The sequence below is a fragment of the Panicum hallii genome, chromosome 1 (genome assembly GCF_002211085.1).
Source record: "Panicum hallii strain FIL2 chromosome 1, PHallii_v3.1, whole genome shotgun sequence".
Taxonomy (NCBI): Eukaryota; Viridiplantae; Streptophyta; class Magnoliopsida; order Poales; family Poaceae; genus Panicum; species Panicum hallii.
In genome coordinates this window covers 30192337-30211248 of record NC_038042.1, presented here as the reverse complement: position 1 = coordinate 30211248, position 18912 = coordinate 30192337, and the positions used below count along the sequence as shown (strand labels likewise).

The window sequence follows — 18912 nt, the reverse complement described above, 5'->3', positions numbered from 1 at the left end:
GTATTTCCTGTTTTTAAAATTAAATATCAATTTAATTTGAATAATATCCTCTCATCTAGTTTTCTGAAATAAAATCCAATTAAGTCTTTTCTCCGGTTTTCATAATAAATGTTAATTTGATTAATATCAACTTAAATATGTTTATAATTTAATTTGTTTAGTTCAACTCGAATCATAAAGTTCGACGTTTAGATGTTCTCACAAGTTTTCTTTTCTAATTAATTATTTAATTAGTGTAATTTATACATAGAGAATTGTATATAAAATTTGACTAAGTTCTATTTCGTCTTTATAAATGCAAATATAATATGGGTTAATTATAATTAGGGATATTCTCTTTTGAATATCTTTTACATTGGTTTTCTAAATTAAAATAAATGAAAGCCTATAGTTCTTTATTTCTTTTATAATATAAATCTCCCGATAGCTGTATCTTTTCAACCCTAGCTCCGTTTTCCGCGTTTCTTGCGCTCTCGTGACCATAGCATCGAGCCTTATCCTTTAGTTCGCTCTTTTAAAGCTTTTCTTTTGTTTGCTGTATCTGTTCTTAGTCGTTCTTGTTTGTTTGCTTGCTTGTATGTTTTGGGCCCGTTGCTTGTGTGATGTTAGAAGGAGCGTGATCCAAGAGCTTTGAAGATATAGAGTTTCAAGAATAAGAGTTGAAGACTCTGAGCAGCTATTCTCTAAAAGAAAGGCAAGTGTTTCCTGGATCATGCTTTTGTCCTAATAATCACAGTAAATATAACTTTTTCTTTATATGCATGCATGTGTCCTAATTTTGATGGATCCTAATTAAGGATATGCCTAGTCTTTATGACCATTCCTTGTCAACCTGGGTTTTATCTTTATTGTTGGGTAGCTATTGCTTAGTTGCTTCAACTGGTTATGGTTTGGGAATAATATATAATCATGATGACAACAATGATGATGCTACACCTGTTTTATCCATGTTCGTGCTCGTTGTGTTGTTAATTACAAGACAATATGTCTTAATCGGAACATGGAGAACCACCCAGGAAAACAGTGCAACCACAATACTATATGGCTCTGGTCTTGGCTAATTAATTAGAGACTCTAGTTTATGATAATCTTACCGAAAGGGCAAGAGGGGTTGCATCGACGGGGTATAGCTCGGTCCTTTTGAGGCACATGGCTATGTGGTCCTTGGCTAAGGTATTTCCTCATTAGGGAGGGTTATGACCGCTTTGACTTGAAACCTTAGCGGATTATCATAAGTTAGGGAATCTTTGTAAAGGCCTCGTAGTGAATCCCTTGCCACTCACCTCGGAAGTGTTTAAGAGGCTAGCTGCCTCGGGCAAATCGGGAGACACGAATTGTGGGTAAAGTGTACAACCTCTGCAGAGTGAAAACTGATATATCAGCCGTGCTCACGGTTAAGAGCGGCTTGGACCCTCACATGATAATTGAACTCGAAGATGAATTAAATCGTGGACCATGGTTATGGTCATGGTTATTGTGGACCATGTTTATGGTTGTGGTTATGCTTATGCTGTATCTCTTCTCTCTCTTTCAATGTGGGTTTTGGTACGAACTTATACCTTAGTAATCAGGTGCTAATAAAACTTGACCAACTAAAATTGCTTATTGCAGTAAGCCAGTCAGCCTTTCCTTGATTTTGGCCTTCATGTCATATAATTCCCAACACTTGCTGAGTACCAACCATAAGTGTACTCACGCTTGTTATAATTGCTGCTCAGAGGAGAAAGTGATCTGAAGTCTTTTGAAGATGATGCTGAGTTCTAGGCCTGCGGAACCCCCGGTCGATTGCCTGTGAAGTGTGGAGTCTTCGTTTCCAGGATAAGCTGTATAACTCTGATAATCTTTATAGTCTTTTAATTCTCTTTTCGTGATACTGTTGCTGATTATTCACTGATGAAGTCACTATATGTATGGAACTTGATCCTGGCATACATATAGCTATGCATTCGGTTTTGTTCTTAAAAACCGGGTGTGACACCCGCCCAAGGAATTCCTCCAGGCTAACCGAGACATCTTCGCAGGGCAACATACAACTTGTTTTGCCCCGCCCAAGGAGTTTCTTCGGGCTAACTGAGATATCTGCACATGGCAACATATGACTTGTTTTGGCCTGCCCAAGGAGTTCCTTCGGGCTAGCTGAGTCATCTTTGCACAACGAATACTCTCGTAACAACGCATATGCAGGATTGCGTTGTCACTTCCTTTGGGCCAACCGAGATATCTTCACATGGCAACATATGGCTTGTCTTGGCCCGCCCAAGGAACTGATCAAGATCAAGTGCAGAACCTCATCGTCACCTACTACGGGCCAACCGAGACATCTTTGCATGGCACCATACGACTTGTCTTGTCCTGCCCATGGAACTGATCACCCCACATGAAGGACCTCGTCATCAACCCTTTCGGGCCAACCGTGACTTTTTCGTAAGTCAACATGTGAATTCTCATTGTTCGCCTAAGGAATTGACTGAAACTACCAGCAAGATTTATTTCTCCCTCGGTAACTGACTTCCAGTCACCTTCACATACTTCTAGTACAACTCCGTTTACTGGTTTACGACCGGTATCTGAGCAAGTTTTTTGAAGGGGCCTCGCTCCCATACTTCTAGTAACGCTTTGATTACTAGTTTCCAACTAGTACTCTATGTTACTGAAGGGGTCTCGCTCCCATACTTCCAATACAACTCCGTTTACTGGCTCGCGACTGGTATCTATGCAAGTTTACTGAAGGGGCCTCGCTCCCATACTTCCAGTAACGCTCTGATTACTAGTTTCCGACTAGTACTTTATGTTACTAAAGGGGTCTCGCTCCCATACTTCCAGTAACGCTCTGATTACTAGTTTCTGACTAGTATTCTATGTTACTGAAGGGGCCTCGATCGCATACTTCTAGTAACGCTCTGATTACTAGTGTTCGACTAGTACTCTATATTACTAAAGGGGCCTCGCTCCCATACTTCCAGTACAACTCCGTTTACTGTTTACGACTGGTATCTATGTAAGTTTACTTAAGGGGCCTCGCTCCCATACTTCCACTAACGCTCTGATTACTAGTTGCCGACTAGTACTCTATGTTACCGAAGGGGCCTCGCTCCCATACTTCCAGTATAACTCCGTTCTACTAGTTTATGACCGGTATTGTGTGCAAGTTTGCTGAAGGGGCCTCGCTCCCATACATTCAGTAATGCTCTGATTACTAGTTTCCGACTAGTACTCTATGTTAATGAAGGGGCCTCGCTCCCATACTTCCAGTATAACTCCGTTCTACTGGTTTACGACTTGTATTATGTGCAAGTTTGCTGAAGGGGCCTCGCTCCCATACTTCAAGTAACGCTCTGATTACTAATTTTCGATTGGTATTCTATGTTACTGAAGGGACCTCGCTCCCATACTTCCAGTAACAGATTACTAGTTTCCGACTAGTACTCTATGTTACTGAAGGGGCATCGCTCCTATACTTCCAGTATAACTCTATTCTACTGGTTTATGACCGGTATTATATGCAAGTTTGCTGAACGGGCCTTACTCCCATACTTCTAGTAACAGATTACTAGTTTCCGACTAGTATTCTATGTTACTGAAGGGGCTTCGCTCCAATACTTTCAGTACAACTCTATTTACTGGTTTACGACCGGTATTATGTGCAAGTTTGTTGAAAGGGCCTCACTCTCATACTTCTAGTAATAGATTACTAGTTTCCGACTAGTATTCTATGTTATTGAAGGGGCTTCGCTCCCACACTTTCAGTACAACTCTATTTACTGGTTCATGACTGGTATCTGTGCAAGTTTCTCCCATACTTCAGTAATGCTCTGATTACTAGTTTCCGACTAGTATTCTATGTTACTAAATGAGCCTCGCTCCCATACTTCCAGTAACGCTCTGACTACTAGTCTTAGACTAGTACTCTATGTTACTGAAGGGGCATCGCTCCCATACTTTCAGTATTACTCCATTTACTAGTTTTTGACTGGTTATACATGGAGTTTACTGCAAGGGCATTGCTCCCAATACGATTTCATGTATATCAGTTACAACATGCTTTTATGATTACCTTGCAAGGTACCTGATCTGGACCGTGCTGCTGGGTGAGTTAGATTCAACTCCGGTTAGTTGGCTTCATCAACAATCGCCAACGACTACTTCGACTTCACGAGAACGCTCGACTACGCGTCGCTGACTACAACGACTACTCATCGGATTTGACTTCGACTAGTTGGGTCCATCAAAAACCATCGGCGACTATTGGACTTCGTGAAGAATGCTCGACGACACACTGGTAACTACTTCGACTACTTGTTTCGCCTACAAGCTAGTTGGAATCGACTCTGCTCGGTGATACGCTGGCGACTTCTTCGACTATTCATCTTGCCTACAAAATAAGTCGGAATCGACTCCGACTTGTCATCTTCATCGACAGTTCAAGATACCTAGGCTCAGGGGCTGGCACCACCGACTACTAGGTATATCCTATGCGATTCATCTAGCTCTCAGGCTCGGGGGGCTGGATACGACACGACTCTCAGCAACGAAGGTTTCATTTGAGTAGTAATTTTGGGCACTGTTTGGTAAAGTTATTTCTTAACCATTTTTTCAGGGAAGTTATCCCGAAAAGGGAGGTTTTCAAATTTACTGAACCGATTTGCCCATCTTCACCATCAAATCTTTACCGTCATATATTGCATGCCACGACTGTTTGGATCCTTTATTCAAAACCCAGAGAATTTGGATTCAAGGCTTGGGGCTGCAGCGACACGTGTCATCATCGACTTATTTTTCAAATCTTTTGGAAGATAAGGACAGAAGACTCAAGACTAAATTGACCCTCACCGTGATTCTATGAGTCAATCTAGGGCTCGGGGGCTACTCCATATGGAGTGCGAGTTCAATCGCACCCCATATAAAAGAAGACTTGACAACTACTCGGGGAATGAGCACCTCACAGTCTCGATGCAGCCAAGGAAGTACTCGGAAGATACCTTCAATATGGAGTTTGGGAGGACTCGAAGACTCCTTCAGAAGTACTCGGATGCCTGCAGTACTCAACTACGAAGAGCTCGGGGGCTTGTTAGACCCGGGCATATGGTACTGCGCCCATGGCCTACATCTCACAAGATAAGGGATGAGATATGGCCCACGCCCTACACTAGTTGTAACTACTCGTAGCCTAGTAGAACTACTCATACAATAGTAAAACTAGTCGGATACAGTAGAAAACTACCCGAAAAGTACTCGGCTAGGACTCTGGGGCTCGTATCTGACTAGAATTTCCATGTAACCCTGTCCCTAGACTATATAAGGGCGGATAGGGACCCTCCTCAAGCGGGGAGCATGAGGGACAACTCATGCCTCATGCAACAGATCACCCAGGTGATCACCCTATCACCACCTAAGGGAATACAAACCACACAGGACGTAGGGTATTACACTCTCAGCGGCCCGAACCTGTCTAAACTTTGTGTCCCTTGCACCTTCGAGTTTCTGATCTACGACACCCTACCTACAAACTCACCATCTCAGAGATATCCCTCGGTGGGCGTGGTGGTAAAACACCAACACATAGTAATAGTAATTAGTTGTTGTTCTTTTGGAGAGTAAACATAAACATTTAATATCCATCCACAGATGATCTTGCTGATGAGGAATCAGGTGCGGTTCAGCTACAGCCTCTTAAGAAGGTAAAACACCAGCATTTAGTGTATTATGATTTTAATGGGGAAGACAATGATATGAATGAGCAAAGTGAGAACGAGGATAACCCTGATGATGAGCTTGATGACATAGGTATGAAAACACTCTCCATTTATTTTATATATATTATATTTTATAATTATATAATATTATATGGTAATATTAAATAATAATAAGGTTTCACCTTACAACTCTGTCTCCTCTTGGCAGCTGGTGGAGGATCCCGGCGTCACGTCATCGTGAGATAGTACTATTGTTTCAAGCTACAGATTCGTGAAGGTTAATTCAATTTGTTCTTTCATGCTAGTCGGCTCTTCCAGCAATTTGTTGTTGATATATATGTCAAGGTTGAGTCAATGCATCTAGACTGGTACGCGAAGCTAGCACATCAGGCTATAAGTCGTGCAGATCTATATCAGGCGAGCTCGATTTAATTAAGAATCATCAAGCTCGCAATTGAATGTAGTTCCATCAATTAGCATCTAAAATCTTTCAAAATTAATATGGTCAGGGTCTTCTTGACACACTCGCCATGGGAGAGGCTGATGCTTAGAAGGATGGGCTCAGGGTTGTTTTGAGTAAGGATTTTCCTGGCAGTGATCGTGATGTGCAAAGTAGGTTCGTGGATGCAATGACACTGGTTACGTGGTATGGGAGGCCGGATTTCTTGGTAACAATGACATGCAATCTGTATTGGGATAAGATAGTTTGCAGAATTGCTGCTAGGACAAACACCACAGGATCGACCTGATGTTGTTGCAAGGGTGTATCATGCTAAGATACTGGACCTTCAGGATTTTTTGATTAAACACTTAGGCAAGGTTGCTGCATGGGCGCATGTAACAGAGTTTCAGAAGAGGGGCCTACCACACGAGCACTTTCTACTAGTTATGGAACCTGGAAGTAAGTTAAAGAGTCCTAATGAATTTGATAAATATATTTCAGCTGAACTTCCAGACAAGAAAAAGTATCCTGAGTTGCATAATCTTGTTTGCAAACATATGATGCATGGTCCATGTGGAGTTCTAAACAAGGACTGTCCATGCATGGTGGATGGGGAATGTCGCTTCCGCTATCCTTGCCAGTTCAGTGAAACTACACAGCAGGGAAAGGACTCTTATCCAAAATACAGAAGATGGGAGGATGGGCAGAAAGAGAAAGTACGAAATGAATGGCTGGATAACCGATGGGTGGTTCCTTATAGTCCAGTCCTGCTAATGAGGTATAACTGCCATATTAATGTTGAGATCTGTTGCAGTATCAAGTCTGTTAAGTATCTCTACAAATATATATATATAAAGGGCATGATCGAGTATCTTTCTCTATTGAGCCTAAGGATAATTGGAAGAAGGTAATAAATGAGATAAAATAGTATAGAGATTCTAGATGATAACTGCAATAGAGGCTGTGTACAGACTATATGCATTTAAGTTGTATTCTATGTCTCCACCAGTACTGCAAATGCAGGTGCACCTTGAGGGTATGCATATGGTTGCCTATAAGTCTACTGATGACCTGAGTAATGTTGTGCAGTCTGAAAAATCACAGAGGTCCATGCTTACAGAGTATTTCAAAGTGAATAGATCAAACCCTACAGCTCGCAAGTATCTCTATACGGAGTTTCCTAAGCACTTCACTTGGAACAAGTCAAAAAAAGTTCTAGAAGCCAAGGAAAGCTAAAAGGATTCAGGTTGGCAGGTTAGTTTATGCAAATCCTGCTAAAGGTGAGAGGTACTACCTTCGGATCATGTTGAACCATCTTAGAGGTGCAACCTCGTATGAGAATCTAAGAACATGGCGTGGTGTTATGTATAAATTTAGATAGTCATGCGAGGTTACCGGGCTTGTCGAATCACACAAGTCACTTGATGACTGCCTTACGGAGTTGGCTACATTCAAGATGCCTTGTTCATTGTGGAGGCTTTTTGCCACTATAATGGTTTTCTGTGAGTATGTTAATATCCAATGCCTTTGGGATAACCATCTTGCTCAATGTCTAAGGATTTTCGCCATACATGTGACAACAGCTCAAGAGTTGAACAGATGGTGCTTAGAGATATATCATATCATTTGACATCTATCGGCAAAGATATCACGCACTACGGTCTTCTGGAGCTACACGAGACTGGTGTGTAATCTCGAATGCTTTAGTTGTACATACCTATGCTTTGAGTACCATTATCTATAATTTCAACTCATGCAAATTTTTATCATATTTTCATGCTTTACAGAGGGAGAGTGATCGAGGGATCATTACAGGGAACTTACTGAGGAGCAAAATCTTGGGTTTGATGAGGATCATTTGAATATTGTTGAGACACTTAACGTAGAACAAATGGCTGGTTATGAGGAAATTCTTGATCATGTTTTGAAGAACAAAGGACAGGTGTTCTTTGTAAATGGTCCAGGCGGCACTGGTAAAACTTATCTCTATAAGGCTTTGATTGCTAAGGTGCGGTCGATGGATCTTATTGCTGTTGCTACTGCTACATCTGGTATAGCTGCCTCCATTATGCCTGGTGGGCGCACCGCACATTCTCGGTTCAAGATTCCAATCAAGCTGAGTGGCAACACTATGCGTAGCTTTACAAAGCAGAGTGGCACAACGGAGTGGCTTAGAAGGGCATCTCTGATAATATGGGACGAGGTTGCAATGACTAAGAGGCAGGCAGTTGAGGCTCATGATAGGTCGTTGCGGGATATAATGGGCTGTGATAAGCCGTTTGGAGGGAAGGTTATGTTGTTTGGTGGTGACTTCAGACAGGTTCTTCCTGTGGTGCCGCATGGTACGAGAGCCCAGATCACAGATGCAACATTACTGAGATCATATATATGGGAAAGTGTTCGACGGATCAGACTGACCCAGAACATGCGAGCTCAGTCAGATACTTGGTTTGCAGATTACCTGTTAAGGATAGGTAATGGGATGGAGGAAGCATTTGAGGATGACTACATGTGGCTGCCTGATGATATTTTGATTCAAAACCCTCCTCAGGATGATTCAATTGACATTCTTGTTGATCGGGTGTTCCCGGATCTTGTTGATAATTGCACTTCTGCCACTTGTATGCGCGAGCATGCGATACTCTCCACCAGGAATGGACATGTTGATGCGGTGAGTGCACTCATGATTGATAGATTTCCATGGAAACATAAGGTTTTCTATAGCTTTGACTCTGCCGATGATGACTCGTGTAACAATTATCCTCTTGATTTTCTCAACTCGATTACTCCTAATGGGCGGGCCCCTCATGAGTTGAAGGTTAAGAAGAACTGTCCTATTATATTGCTTCGTAATCTCGATCCTCATAATGGTCTCTACAATAGTACTCGACTTGTTGTACGGGGTTTTTAGAATAATTTGATTGATGCCGAGATTGTTAATGGCCAGCATGCAGGGAAAAGGGTGTTCATACCGAGGATACTAATGTCATTGTCCGAAGACCTCACTCTACCTTTCAAGTTTAAGAGGAAGCAGTTTCCCATCCGGTTAAGTTTTGCCATGACAATTAACAAGGCGTAGGGTCAGACAATACCCAATGTAGGTATATACCTTCCCAAGCCTGTGTTTTCACATGGACAGATGTATGTGGCCCTGTCAAGAGGTGTTTCTCGGCAGAGTACGTGGGTTCTTGCCAAGAGAAACATGAACATCGATCCTACTAGAAAGAGTACGAAGAATATTATATAGAGAGATCTCTTGGAATCTTAAGGTTTGTTTGTGCTACATTTTTCAACAATATATTTATGCACTCATAGTTATGTGGTGCTGTGGCCATTCTAACAACTAATGGTGTTTGTAACAGGTAATGTGTGGATACTATGAATGGCTTATGATATATATATATATATATATATATTAAGGTCATTATATTCATGGATTTATGGTGATTGTATACATGTGTTACCAATGATCTTCTATATAACCAGAATTATTGTGCCTTGATTTGTGACATATCTGTATTGAATTTATGTTGAGTATCATGGGGATTTTATACACAACTAGGTTCATACCCATGCGTTGCAACGGGATGCAGTAGATTTATATTGCAATAAACTCTGATAGTGCAATAATAAACTTGAACAGCAATAGATAAGGTCGCACATAAGGGGAGCGTATCCAGTGCAATCCGATTGGGGGTGCAATCGGTACAACCTTTCAACGGTAGCGCTTCGATTAAAATTGAACGGACCAACTCAATCCCGCAAACAATTTTACAATTAACCCCCCGCGCCCTGGCAATTGCTCCCAACGCGGCCCTTCCTTCCCGAGGAAGCGAACCGGTACGCTCGATCGATTGGAGGCAGAGGGGAACGACGCAGCGGAGAAAGAAACCGGCAGCCGCCCCCAAATCACGCGCGCTCTCCGGCGGCCGCAGGTCTCCGGGGGCCGCGCCGCTCTCCGGTGGCCGCGCGCGCCGCAGGACTCCGGGGGCCGCGCCGCTCTCCGGCGGCCGCGCGCTTCGCAGCTCTCTGGCGGTCCGGCGGCCGCGCGCGCCGCAGGACTCCGGGGGCCGCGCCGCTCTCCGGCGGCCGCGCACTTCGCAGCTCTCCGGCGGTCCGGCGGCCGCGCGCGCCGCAGGACTCCGGGGGCCGCGCCGCTCTCCGGCGGCCGCGCGCGTTGCAGGTCTCCGACGGTCCGGCGGCCGCGCGCTTCGTAGCTCTCCGGGGGCTGCGCCGCTCTCCGACGGCCGCGCGCGTCGCAGGTCTCCGGGGGCCGCGCCGCTCTCCCGCAGCCACGCGCGCCGCTAGCCTCGCCGTTGTGCATCCCGATGTTGCCCTCCGTCGAATCCATGCGCCGCCCCTAGCTAGCTGCGCGCGACGTCAAGCGCCTAGCTTGCCTCTGTTCTGGACAACCGACTGCTGCAAGCTGAAGCACTTTCTATCCGTGACCTGAATGTTACTCTTTCATCGATGTTTGAACTGGGTTTGCAATTTCTCAAGTGACTCACCTAACCAAAGGATCACAATGAGGGATGTGATGGTAGCACTGAAGAAGATCAAGAAGGACTACGCCAACTTGATATCAGCAAGCACGCAGAGCGCCACTCTGTGAGAACCGATTTGCGATTATCCTTAAAGTATTCATCTGCAGGCGTATCTCTTCAGAAGTAGAACATCATCAGCTATCTTTTACTTCTCCTGGTCGTGTCCGAAATAAGTCTGTGTCCTGCGAAATGTAGAATTCAGTATTCACTTGAGTACACACCAATAAGCAGTGCTGATTCTGTGTCATATTCGACTAGGAGCACATCAGCCTTTCTAGGTAATTGAAGAAAGCAGAGCAAAGCATGCAGCCCCTGAACAACTGGAGAATGATGCAGAGAGATTGTACGGACTAAGGAGTGATTCGGGCTGGGTTTGATCTGCTAAGGTGATTCAGCTGACAAAAGGATGAGACGTTGTCGACTTCGTCGTGACACTGAAGAAGATAAAAAGGGATTACCTGAAATCGAGATCAGCAATACTGAATAATTGATGTTTGATAAAGAGTCAGCACATACACATAATATTGATAAGTGAAACCAATCTTTGATCATACCATTGTTAGCACAAAATAAAGCACAGAATACACCATTGTTAGCACAAAATACAACATTGCTAGCACTAAATACATCAGTTTCATAATGAAGCATTGCTTATCACTTTGTTTGGGCAAGTACGTGCATCATGATGGCCTAGTTGCTTGCAGTTTCCACACGTGCGTTTTTTATTTCCTTGCTTCATCTCCTTGCTTTTCTTGATCCTCTTGCATCTCCCCTTGGACTTGACATCGTTGGGAAGGTGTATATTGATTTCATTTGGAATCTTTGTACCAATGAAAGCTTCGAATTCATCTTGCTTGGAAGTACTTGCATGAGGGACAATCTTTTGGAGGGGATCATGTAGATTGAACATACTAGAAAACAAATAGTCCAAGCCTTGCTCGGATTGCTTGGCCATTTGGAGAAGATCTTCAAACTTGTTACGGGAATCTGAAATTTTTTTCTTCATTGACAACTCCATAGGATCTATAGGTTTTTCATCTAGTATGTTACCTTCCTCATCAAAGAAAATTTCCCTACACAATAAAAACCTATATCAGGAATCTTACACATAAATCACCGGCATAATGGTATAACAAATAGGCAAAAAGACATGTACCTTTTACATCGTTTCTCCCATCTCTTCATAATATAAATCACCGGTATCTCATCTTTCTTCTCAGTTCTTAGCGCTTGTATGATATGACGGCATGGGATGCCATAGGACTCTTCAAATTTACATGAGCACTTCCAAAACATGGTTGATTTATCCAAAGTAACCACTCGTTCCTTTCTAGAACGGCTGCTAACTATCACACTTTTCATCTCTTCATTGTCGGTAATGCCTTGAATGAAACAATGGTCTCTAGCAGCTAGCAATTGAGATTGAAATTCGGCAAACACTTCATGTGTATATATCGTGCTGCACTGCTTCTCCATGGCCCATGATGTCTTCAAAGTCGGCTCACTATGCATGCTTTTGTTGTCAGCTATCAATTCTTCTTGACTTTGACACTCCAAAGCTGTATCAAACCTTAACCAAAACTCGACCAAAGACAATTTTCGACAAATGAAACGATTAAAAAATGAATTTGCACTCTCTGAGCGTGATGTAGTCCTAAGGACTCCTGCCAGGGGTACGTCCATAAAATACGCCGGAATCCAAGATGCTCGAATCAAATACCTTGTGGAGAACCACTCATTTCCAGTGAATTGAAAATCATTGATAAAAGAAGGCCAACTACTCTCAAACTCCTCCGGAGTTTCAGATCCCCAAACACACGAGTTCAATCTATCCCAGAATTCGCGGTCCTCTGTCAAAGATGGGCTGACCTTCTCAGGTACTTTGTCCATGATATGCCACATGCAAAGTCTGTGGGTTGTATCTGGTAGAATCTTACTAATAGCGGCCTTCATGCTCGCATCTTCATCTGTTATGATTAGATGAGGTGGCACTCCACCCATGGCTTTGAGGAAAGTCTCAAACAACCACACATATGACTCGATCTTTTCATTCGACAAGAAAGCTGCTCCTACAAAAATACTTTGCAAGTGATGATTGACTCCAGTGATCGGTACAAAAATCATGTTGTATTGGTTGGTGGTATATGTCGAATCCAGAGATACCACATCACCAAAATGCTTATAATTTTTTCTACTCGTTGGATCCACCCAAAACACACGCATCAGCCTTCCTTGCGCATCCACCTCAAACTCATAAAAAAAAGCAGAATTCACTTCCTTTTTTCTTTCAAGTTGAGCCACAAACATCTGCGCATCCGCATCCTTGATTCGTGACCTAAGGTCACGGTAATAGTTCTTCAAATCCCTCAATGTGCACCCAACATTCTGAAATCCACCCTCACTCACATGGAGAAGTCGATATGCCTGTGAGGTTCCAATGCTAGCTTTATGACAGCTGAACAATGTACTCTTGACCCTCTCATTAACATGGCGGTTCGATCTAAGCAAATGCCTCTTATTTGGGGAAACAAGACCATGATTATGATGCTCAACCATGGAAGTTATCCGGTACTTCTTGTCAGTACCAAGCTTGACATAAATATGTGCCTGACACCCACACCTTGTTTCCAGCACACTAGGTGGCTTCCTCTTTTTTCCAGCTTGATCAACAATTTTTGTTTTCCTCTCCTTCCTATAGCCTTCCCTTGAGCAATAAAAATACTTCGCTATTATTTCCTCATTCTCTTTTCTTTGCTGACCAATACGAATCGAAAAGCCAGCATCATGCGCATAGTCTTTGTAAAAATTTTGCACATCCTCAATGCTATCAAATGTCATCCCAATCACAGGCTTTGAACTTGAATCAACATCACGAACATATGACAAACCCTACAAAATAACAACACAGGAAACATGATGAAAATGTTTTGTAATGAACATATAATATTTGAAGAAAAACTCAAGCGGTTGCCCATTACATTTGTTACTGTTAGCCTATCGGAGGTGCCGTCCATGGCTGCCACAGGCACATCGGAGGCGTCGTCTATGGCTGCCACAGGCATATGGGAGGCATCGTCCATGGCGTAGGGAGTCGAGGCAGAGCCAGCGGCGGGCCTTGGGGTGCAAGAGGCGGAACAAACGACAGCCCTAACAGAAGCTGAGGCGCCGCCCCTAATGGAGAAGGAGGCGGCAGGGCTAGGTGACGCCGTCCCCAAACTCGGGGCGAGGCCGTCGGCTGTGGGCGACGCGGCGGGGAAACTCAATGCAGAGGCCATGGAAACAACGGCGATCGTCCGGCGAAGAGGACGTCCAGGCGGCGGCCGGCGCGTCGCTCGCTTCTGTCACTCACGCGCGCGATTTGGGGGCGGCTGCCGGAGATTACAGAGATTTGGGGGCTTCATGCACCCACTGCCTAATGCTCAGCTCTCCTGTGAACATAGGACCTATGGGTCGCCTTGCAGTGAAGACTTCCAGGAGCATGACTCCACAGCTAAAAACGTCACTCTTGGCTCTTGCTGTAGGCGCGAGGCTCGCCAGGGGATGGTGGTCCGAGCCGAGCGAACCGAGAGCCACTCGGCGAGGAAGCTGTAGGCGCTTGACGTCGCGCACAGCTAGCTAGGGGCGGCGCGTGGATTCGACGGAGGGCAACCTCGGGATGCACAACGGCAAGGCTAGCGGCGCGCGTGGCCGCCGGAGACCTGCGACGCGCGAGGCCGCCGGAGAGCGGCGCGGCCCCCGGAGAGCTGCGAAGCGCGCGGCCGCCGGACCGCCGGAGACGTGCGACGCGCGCGGCCGCCGGAGAGCGGCGCGGCCCCCGGAGAGCTGCGAAGCGCGCGGCCGCCGGAGAGCGGCGCGGCCCCCGGAGTCCTGCGGCGCGCGCGGCCGCCGGAGAGCTGCGCGGCCCCCGGAGACCTGCGGCCGCCGGAGAGCGCGCGTGATTTGGGTGCGGCTGCCGGTTTCTTTCTCCGCTGTGTCGTTCCCCTCTGCCTCCAATCGATCGAGCGTACCGGTTCGCTTCCTCGGGAAGGAAGGGCCGCGTTGGGAGCAATTGCCAGGGCGCGTGGGGTTAATTGTAAAATTGTTTGCGGGATTGAGTTGGTCCGTTCAATTTTAATCGAAGCGCTACCGTTGAAAGGTTGCACCGATTGCACCCCCAATCGGGTTGCACTGGATACGCTCCCGCACATAAGTATCCATCTGTGAACTAAATCTGATTAACATTCAAAATTTTTCATGGGGCAAAATAATCCTGCAATGCTATCAGGACCAATAGAAAAAAAAACACGCACGCAAAAGGTCGTGTTGCATCACCATGTTGTTCATGTGGTACTGCATATGTACATATCCACATGCCAAATAACAAGCACATCTTCAAATTTGTAGAGGAATTCACATGTATGATTTATCTTCTTTCTTCTTACTTAAAAAACACATTATAAAGTAACAAAAGAAAAAATTCTAACAACTAATGGTGTTTGTAATAGGTAATGCGTGGATACTATGAATGGCTTATGATATATATATATATATTAAGGTCATTATATTCATTGATTTATGGTGATTGTATACATGTGTTACCAATGATCTTCTATATAACCAGAATTGTTGTGCCTTGATTTGTGACATGTCTGTATTGAATTTATGTTGAGTATCATGGGGATTTTATACACAACTAGGTTCATACCCATGCGTTGCAACGGGATGCAGTAGATTTATATTGCAATACACTCTCATAGTGCAATAATAAACTTGAACAACAATAGATAAGATCGCACATAAGTATCCATTTGTGAACTAAATCTGATTAACATTCAAAATTTTTCATGGGACAAAATAGTCCTTCAATGCTATCATGACTATAACACCCTAATTTTCAAACTAGGAGTTTAAACAAACTTTGCTAGATTCTATTTAGAATTCAAAAGGTTTCATTCAAATTCTTTTGAAATTTAGAACATTTACCTCCACTTAATAGTATTTTATTTATCTATGAAAAGAAATATAAGGAAACATACGATTTGTTCATTTCATGCCTCAATGCATTATTTTATCGATTGTTTTTCATTTGAATTTAGATTTCAAATTCAATTTCAAAAGCATTTGAATTGCATCCCTTTTTCTCTCTCCCTCTACTTCTCTCTTGGACCGGCCCACCTCCCTTTCTTCTTTTTCTCTCCCTTTTCTCCCCTTGCGGCCCGGCCCACGGCATCCTCTTCTACTCTTCCTTCCCCGCACGGCCCGACCCAAATAGCCTCTTTCCTTCTCCCTTTCTCTCCCTCCTCTCCCGCACGTGGCCCAACAGCAGCACCCCGGTCCACCAGCCCCGCGTGCGCCCCCTCCCTCCTTCCCTCTCTCACACTGATAGGCAGGGCCCGCCTGTCAAGCCCTTCTTCCTCCCCCCACGCCAGACCCGGACTCGCACCCGAGTACGGCTCCACCCCGCCGCGCTCCGCATTGGGCCCGCACGCCCAGAAGCCGCCGCGGCCCCTATTTAAGGCACCGCCCGCGCCCTAGATCCTCACCCTAACCCGCAGCTGCCTCCTCCTCCGCTGCCATCACCGCCATGTTCGGGAGCTAGCCGTGCCGCTGCTTCACTGCTCCCCACCGTCGCCTGTGAACCCTCTCTCCCCACTTTCCCCGTGCGACCGCGCACTCGCCTCGCTCCGCGCCGCCTCTCACCACCGGCCGCCGTCTACGGCCACCGTCTCACCTTCTTAACCCCCCAATTGGGTTCCTCATCACGCGGGCTATCTCCTGGACCAGATCCGAGCCAAAACCGAGGCCGGAATCGCAATTTCGCGTTTCTCCGGCGAAGCTCCGCTGCGCGCCGCCGCCTGAGCTGCCGCCGGCGTTCCCCCGCCGCTGCTCTGCATAGTCCCCACGTCCCTGGCCGTTGGATCTAGATCCAACGGTTTGAATCTAATCCAACCCGAGTCAAACAGATCTATTACCGGTCAACCCATAGTCTTTTTTGCGGTTTAGCCCTTAAGTTTTCTATAAATCAATCCGCAGTCCATGTTAGTTCAAAAGTATTCACGAATAGATCCTTTTTCTTTTGATTAGGCCCCTGACTTTTTCAAATATAGAACCCGCAGTCATAGATCTTTCTGTTTTACAATCTAACCCCTAAGTCTAAGGTTTAATTATGATCTAGCCTCGGTTTCTTCTGTCAGAGCTCTTTTAGTTTCAAATCTTCTACAGATAAGCCCCTAGGATCATGTTTTAGCCCTAATTTCTTCATTTTAACTCCGTTTTCATCAATTCTTGCGCTCACGCGATCCTTATGACAAATGCAAAAGCTTTATTATATTATTTTGTTCTGTTTATATTGATTGGTGTACTATTTCTTATTTATTATATTTGTTTGCTTGTATGTATTTGTGTGGTACAATAGATGATACGCAGTTTGAGGGTCCGCAAGTGCCGAGCTTCGAAGACGTTCCCGAGCAGCAACAGTTCGTTAATGAAGGAAAGTGGTCCTTGATCATACTTTAGTCCTCATAACATTATACATATACACCTTTACTTTATATGCATGCATGTGTCTAGAATATGAGGGATCCCAAGTTAAGGATATGCCTAGTTTCAATTGAACTTCCTTGAATAAACCTAGGTATTATATTTATATTGTAGCTACGCTAGTTGCTTGTACTTAGATTGCGGTTGGGTAACTTGAAGATCGTGCTACACTGGCTACGCTGGTTTACTCATGTTTTGAAATATTTTATTGGTGATAAATAAGATTATTGAATTAATTGGAACATGGAGAACCACCTAGGAAAATAGTGCAACCACAATACTACATGTCTCTGGTCTTGGCTAATTAATTAGAAACTTTAACTTGTAAAGGTCTTACCGAAAGGGCAAGAGGGGAGTGCGTTGATGGGGTATAGCTCGGTCCTCTTGAGGCGTAGATATGATCCTGAGTAAGGCGTCTTCCTCATTAGGGAGGGTTATGACCACTGCGGCCTGAAACCTTAGCGGACCATTGCAAGTTAGGGAATCTTTGTAAAGGCCTCATAGTGAATCCCTGCCACTCACCTTGGAAGTGTTTAAGGACCTTGCAAACCCGGGCATCAAGCGAAACATGTATTGTGGGTAAAGTGTACAACCTTTGCAGAGTGAAAACTGATATATCAGCCGTGCTCACGGTTAAGAGCGGCTTGGACACTCACATAATAATTAAACTTAAAGATGATCTTTGGCAGAACCGCCTGAATTATTCCAGCTCAAGTGCGCTGGTCATCGCTATACAGGCGATACTAACTCAATGCACTTCAAAAGGAATAACCCATTGGTCTGTCGGGTCACCGCCCGATACAACCACGGTTCAACAGGATCGAAGTAGGTTTACCTCGCATGAAGGCGAGTTTACAATCACACCGCAGCTCACCAACTTTTAATTTACAGAGATAATAAACATTATTACAAACTGTTTCAATCTTAAAGTAAACTTATACAAACATTGTTTAACACAACAAGCTAAACAGCTTGTTCAGATTCGCAGCGGAAAAAATTCACACGCGACTACACACGTCACGAAAGTTGACACCATGTTCAGCCCGAAATATGGCGTCATTCCGGAGGGTTATTGCTAGCCGGGGACGGATCCCACTCCACGGACCAGCCAAACGGAACAGAGAACGGCCAGGCTAGATTATCTGTTTGGTTTTCACCGGCCATACCTGGAAAGTAGACTAGCAAGACTAAGTATGCTAATACTCAGCAAGACTTACTCGTTTCATGGTATACTTTGCCATGTTACTAGACTTATGAAGGCTTGTAATGGTTCTGGATTTAATTTCAGCTGAAAAGCAACAAAGAGTATAATCTAACTTTCATATTTTAGCTTTCAGTTTCTAGTTGCATTAACCATTCTATGTGAGCACCTATACTAGACAAGCAAGGTAGAGATTAACATCCATCAATATGATTCCAACAATAGTTACCGTTCTTACTCTATGTGGCAGAAGGAATAAGCAATCTCAATCTCCACGAGAAACGGACGATTCTGAATCGAGTTTCATAACCTTGCAAGGGTAAACCAAACTCACACGCTTGGAACATCCAATGATCGTTCCAAAGCAAACATTTGCCTTTCATTCTGACTTGTGGATCAAGGCCACCACAAGCGACTGTAGGGCCATACTCACATCCAATGTGCAGGACGTACGTCTATAGCGTGACTACATGACCGTACTCCTATCCATTGTGCGAAATGTATTCCCACACG

The 18912-nt window shown here is 44.6% G+C and overlaps 1 protein-coding gene across 1 annotated transcript; it reads right to left on the bottom strand.

The window, feature by feature from the left end:
- Positions 1–10701: 10701 nt before the first annotated feature.
- Positions 10702–13759, bottom strand: LOC112896776 (protein FAR1-RELATED SEQUENCE 5-like). The gene is made up of 4 exons (XM_025964911.1): positions 13658–13759; positions 12400–13568; positions 11138–11158; positions 10702–10741 (listed from the first exon to the last, which is right to left on the bottom strand). The coding sequence occupies exons 1-4, from the start codon at positions 13757–13759 to the stop codon at positions 10702–10704; spliced, it is 1332 nt and encodes a 443-aa protein (XP_025820696.1).
- Positions 13760–18912: the final 5153 nt, after the last annotated feature.

What these genes read in the sequence shown, in the direction of transcription:
- LOC112896776 (XM_025964911.1), bottom strand. Translation starts at nt 13,759, where the DNA reads ATGGACGATGCCTCCCATATGCCTGTGGCAGCCATAGACGACGCCTCC. An exon ending in ATAGGCTAACAGTAACAAAT is followed by an intron (nt 13,569 to 13,657) that starts GTAATGGGCAAC and finishes GTTATTTTGTAG; the next exon opens with GGTTTGTCATATGTTCGTGA. An exon ending in ATTGCTGATCTCGATTTCAG is followed by an intron (nt 10,742 to 11,137) that starts GTAATCCCTTTT and finishes CGGTTCTCACAG; the next exon opens with AGTGGCGCTCTGCGTGCTTG.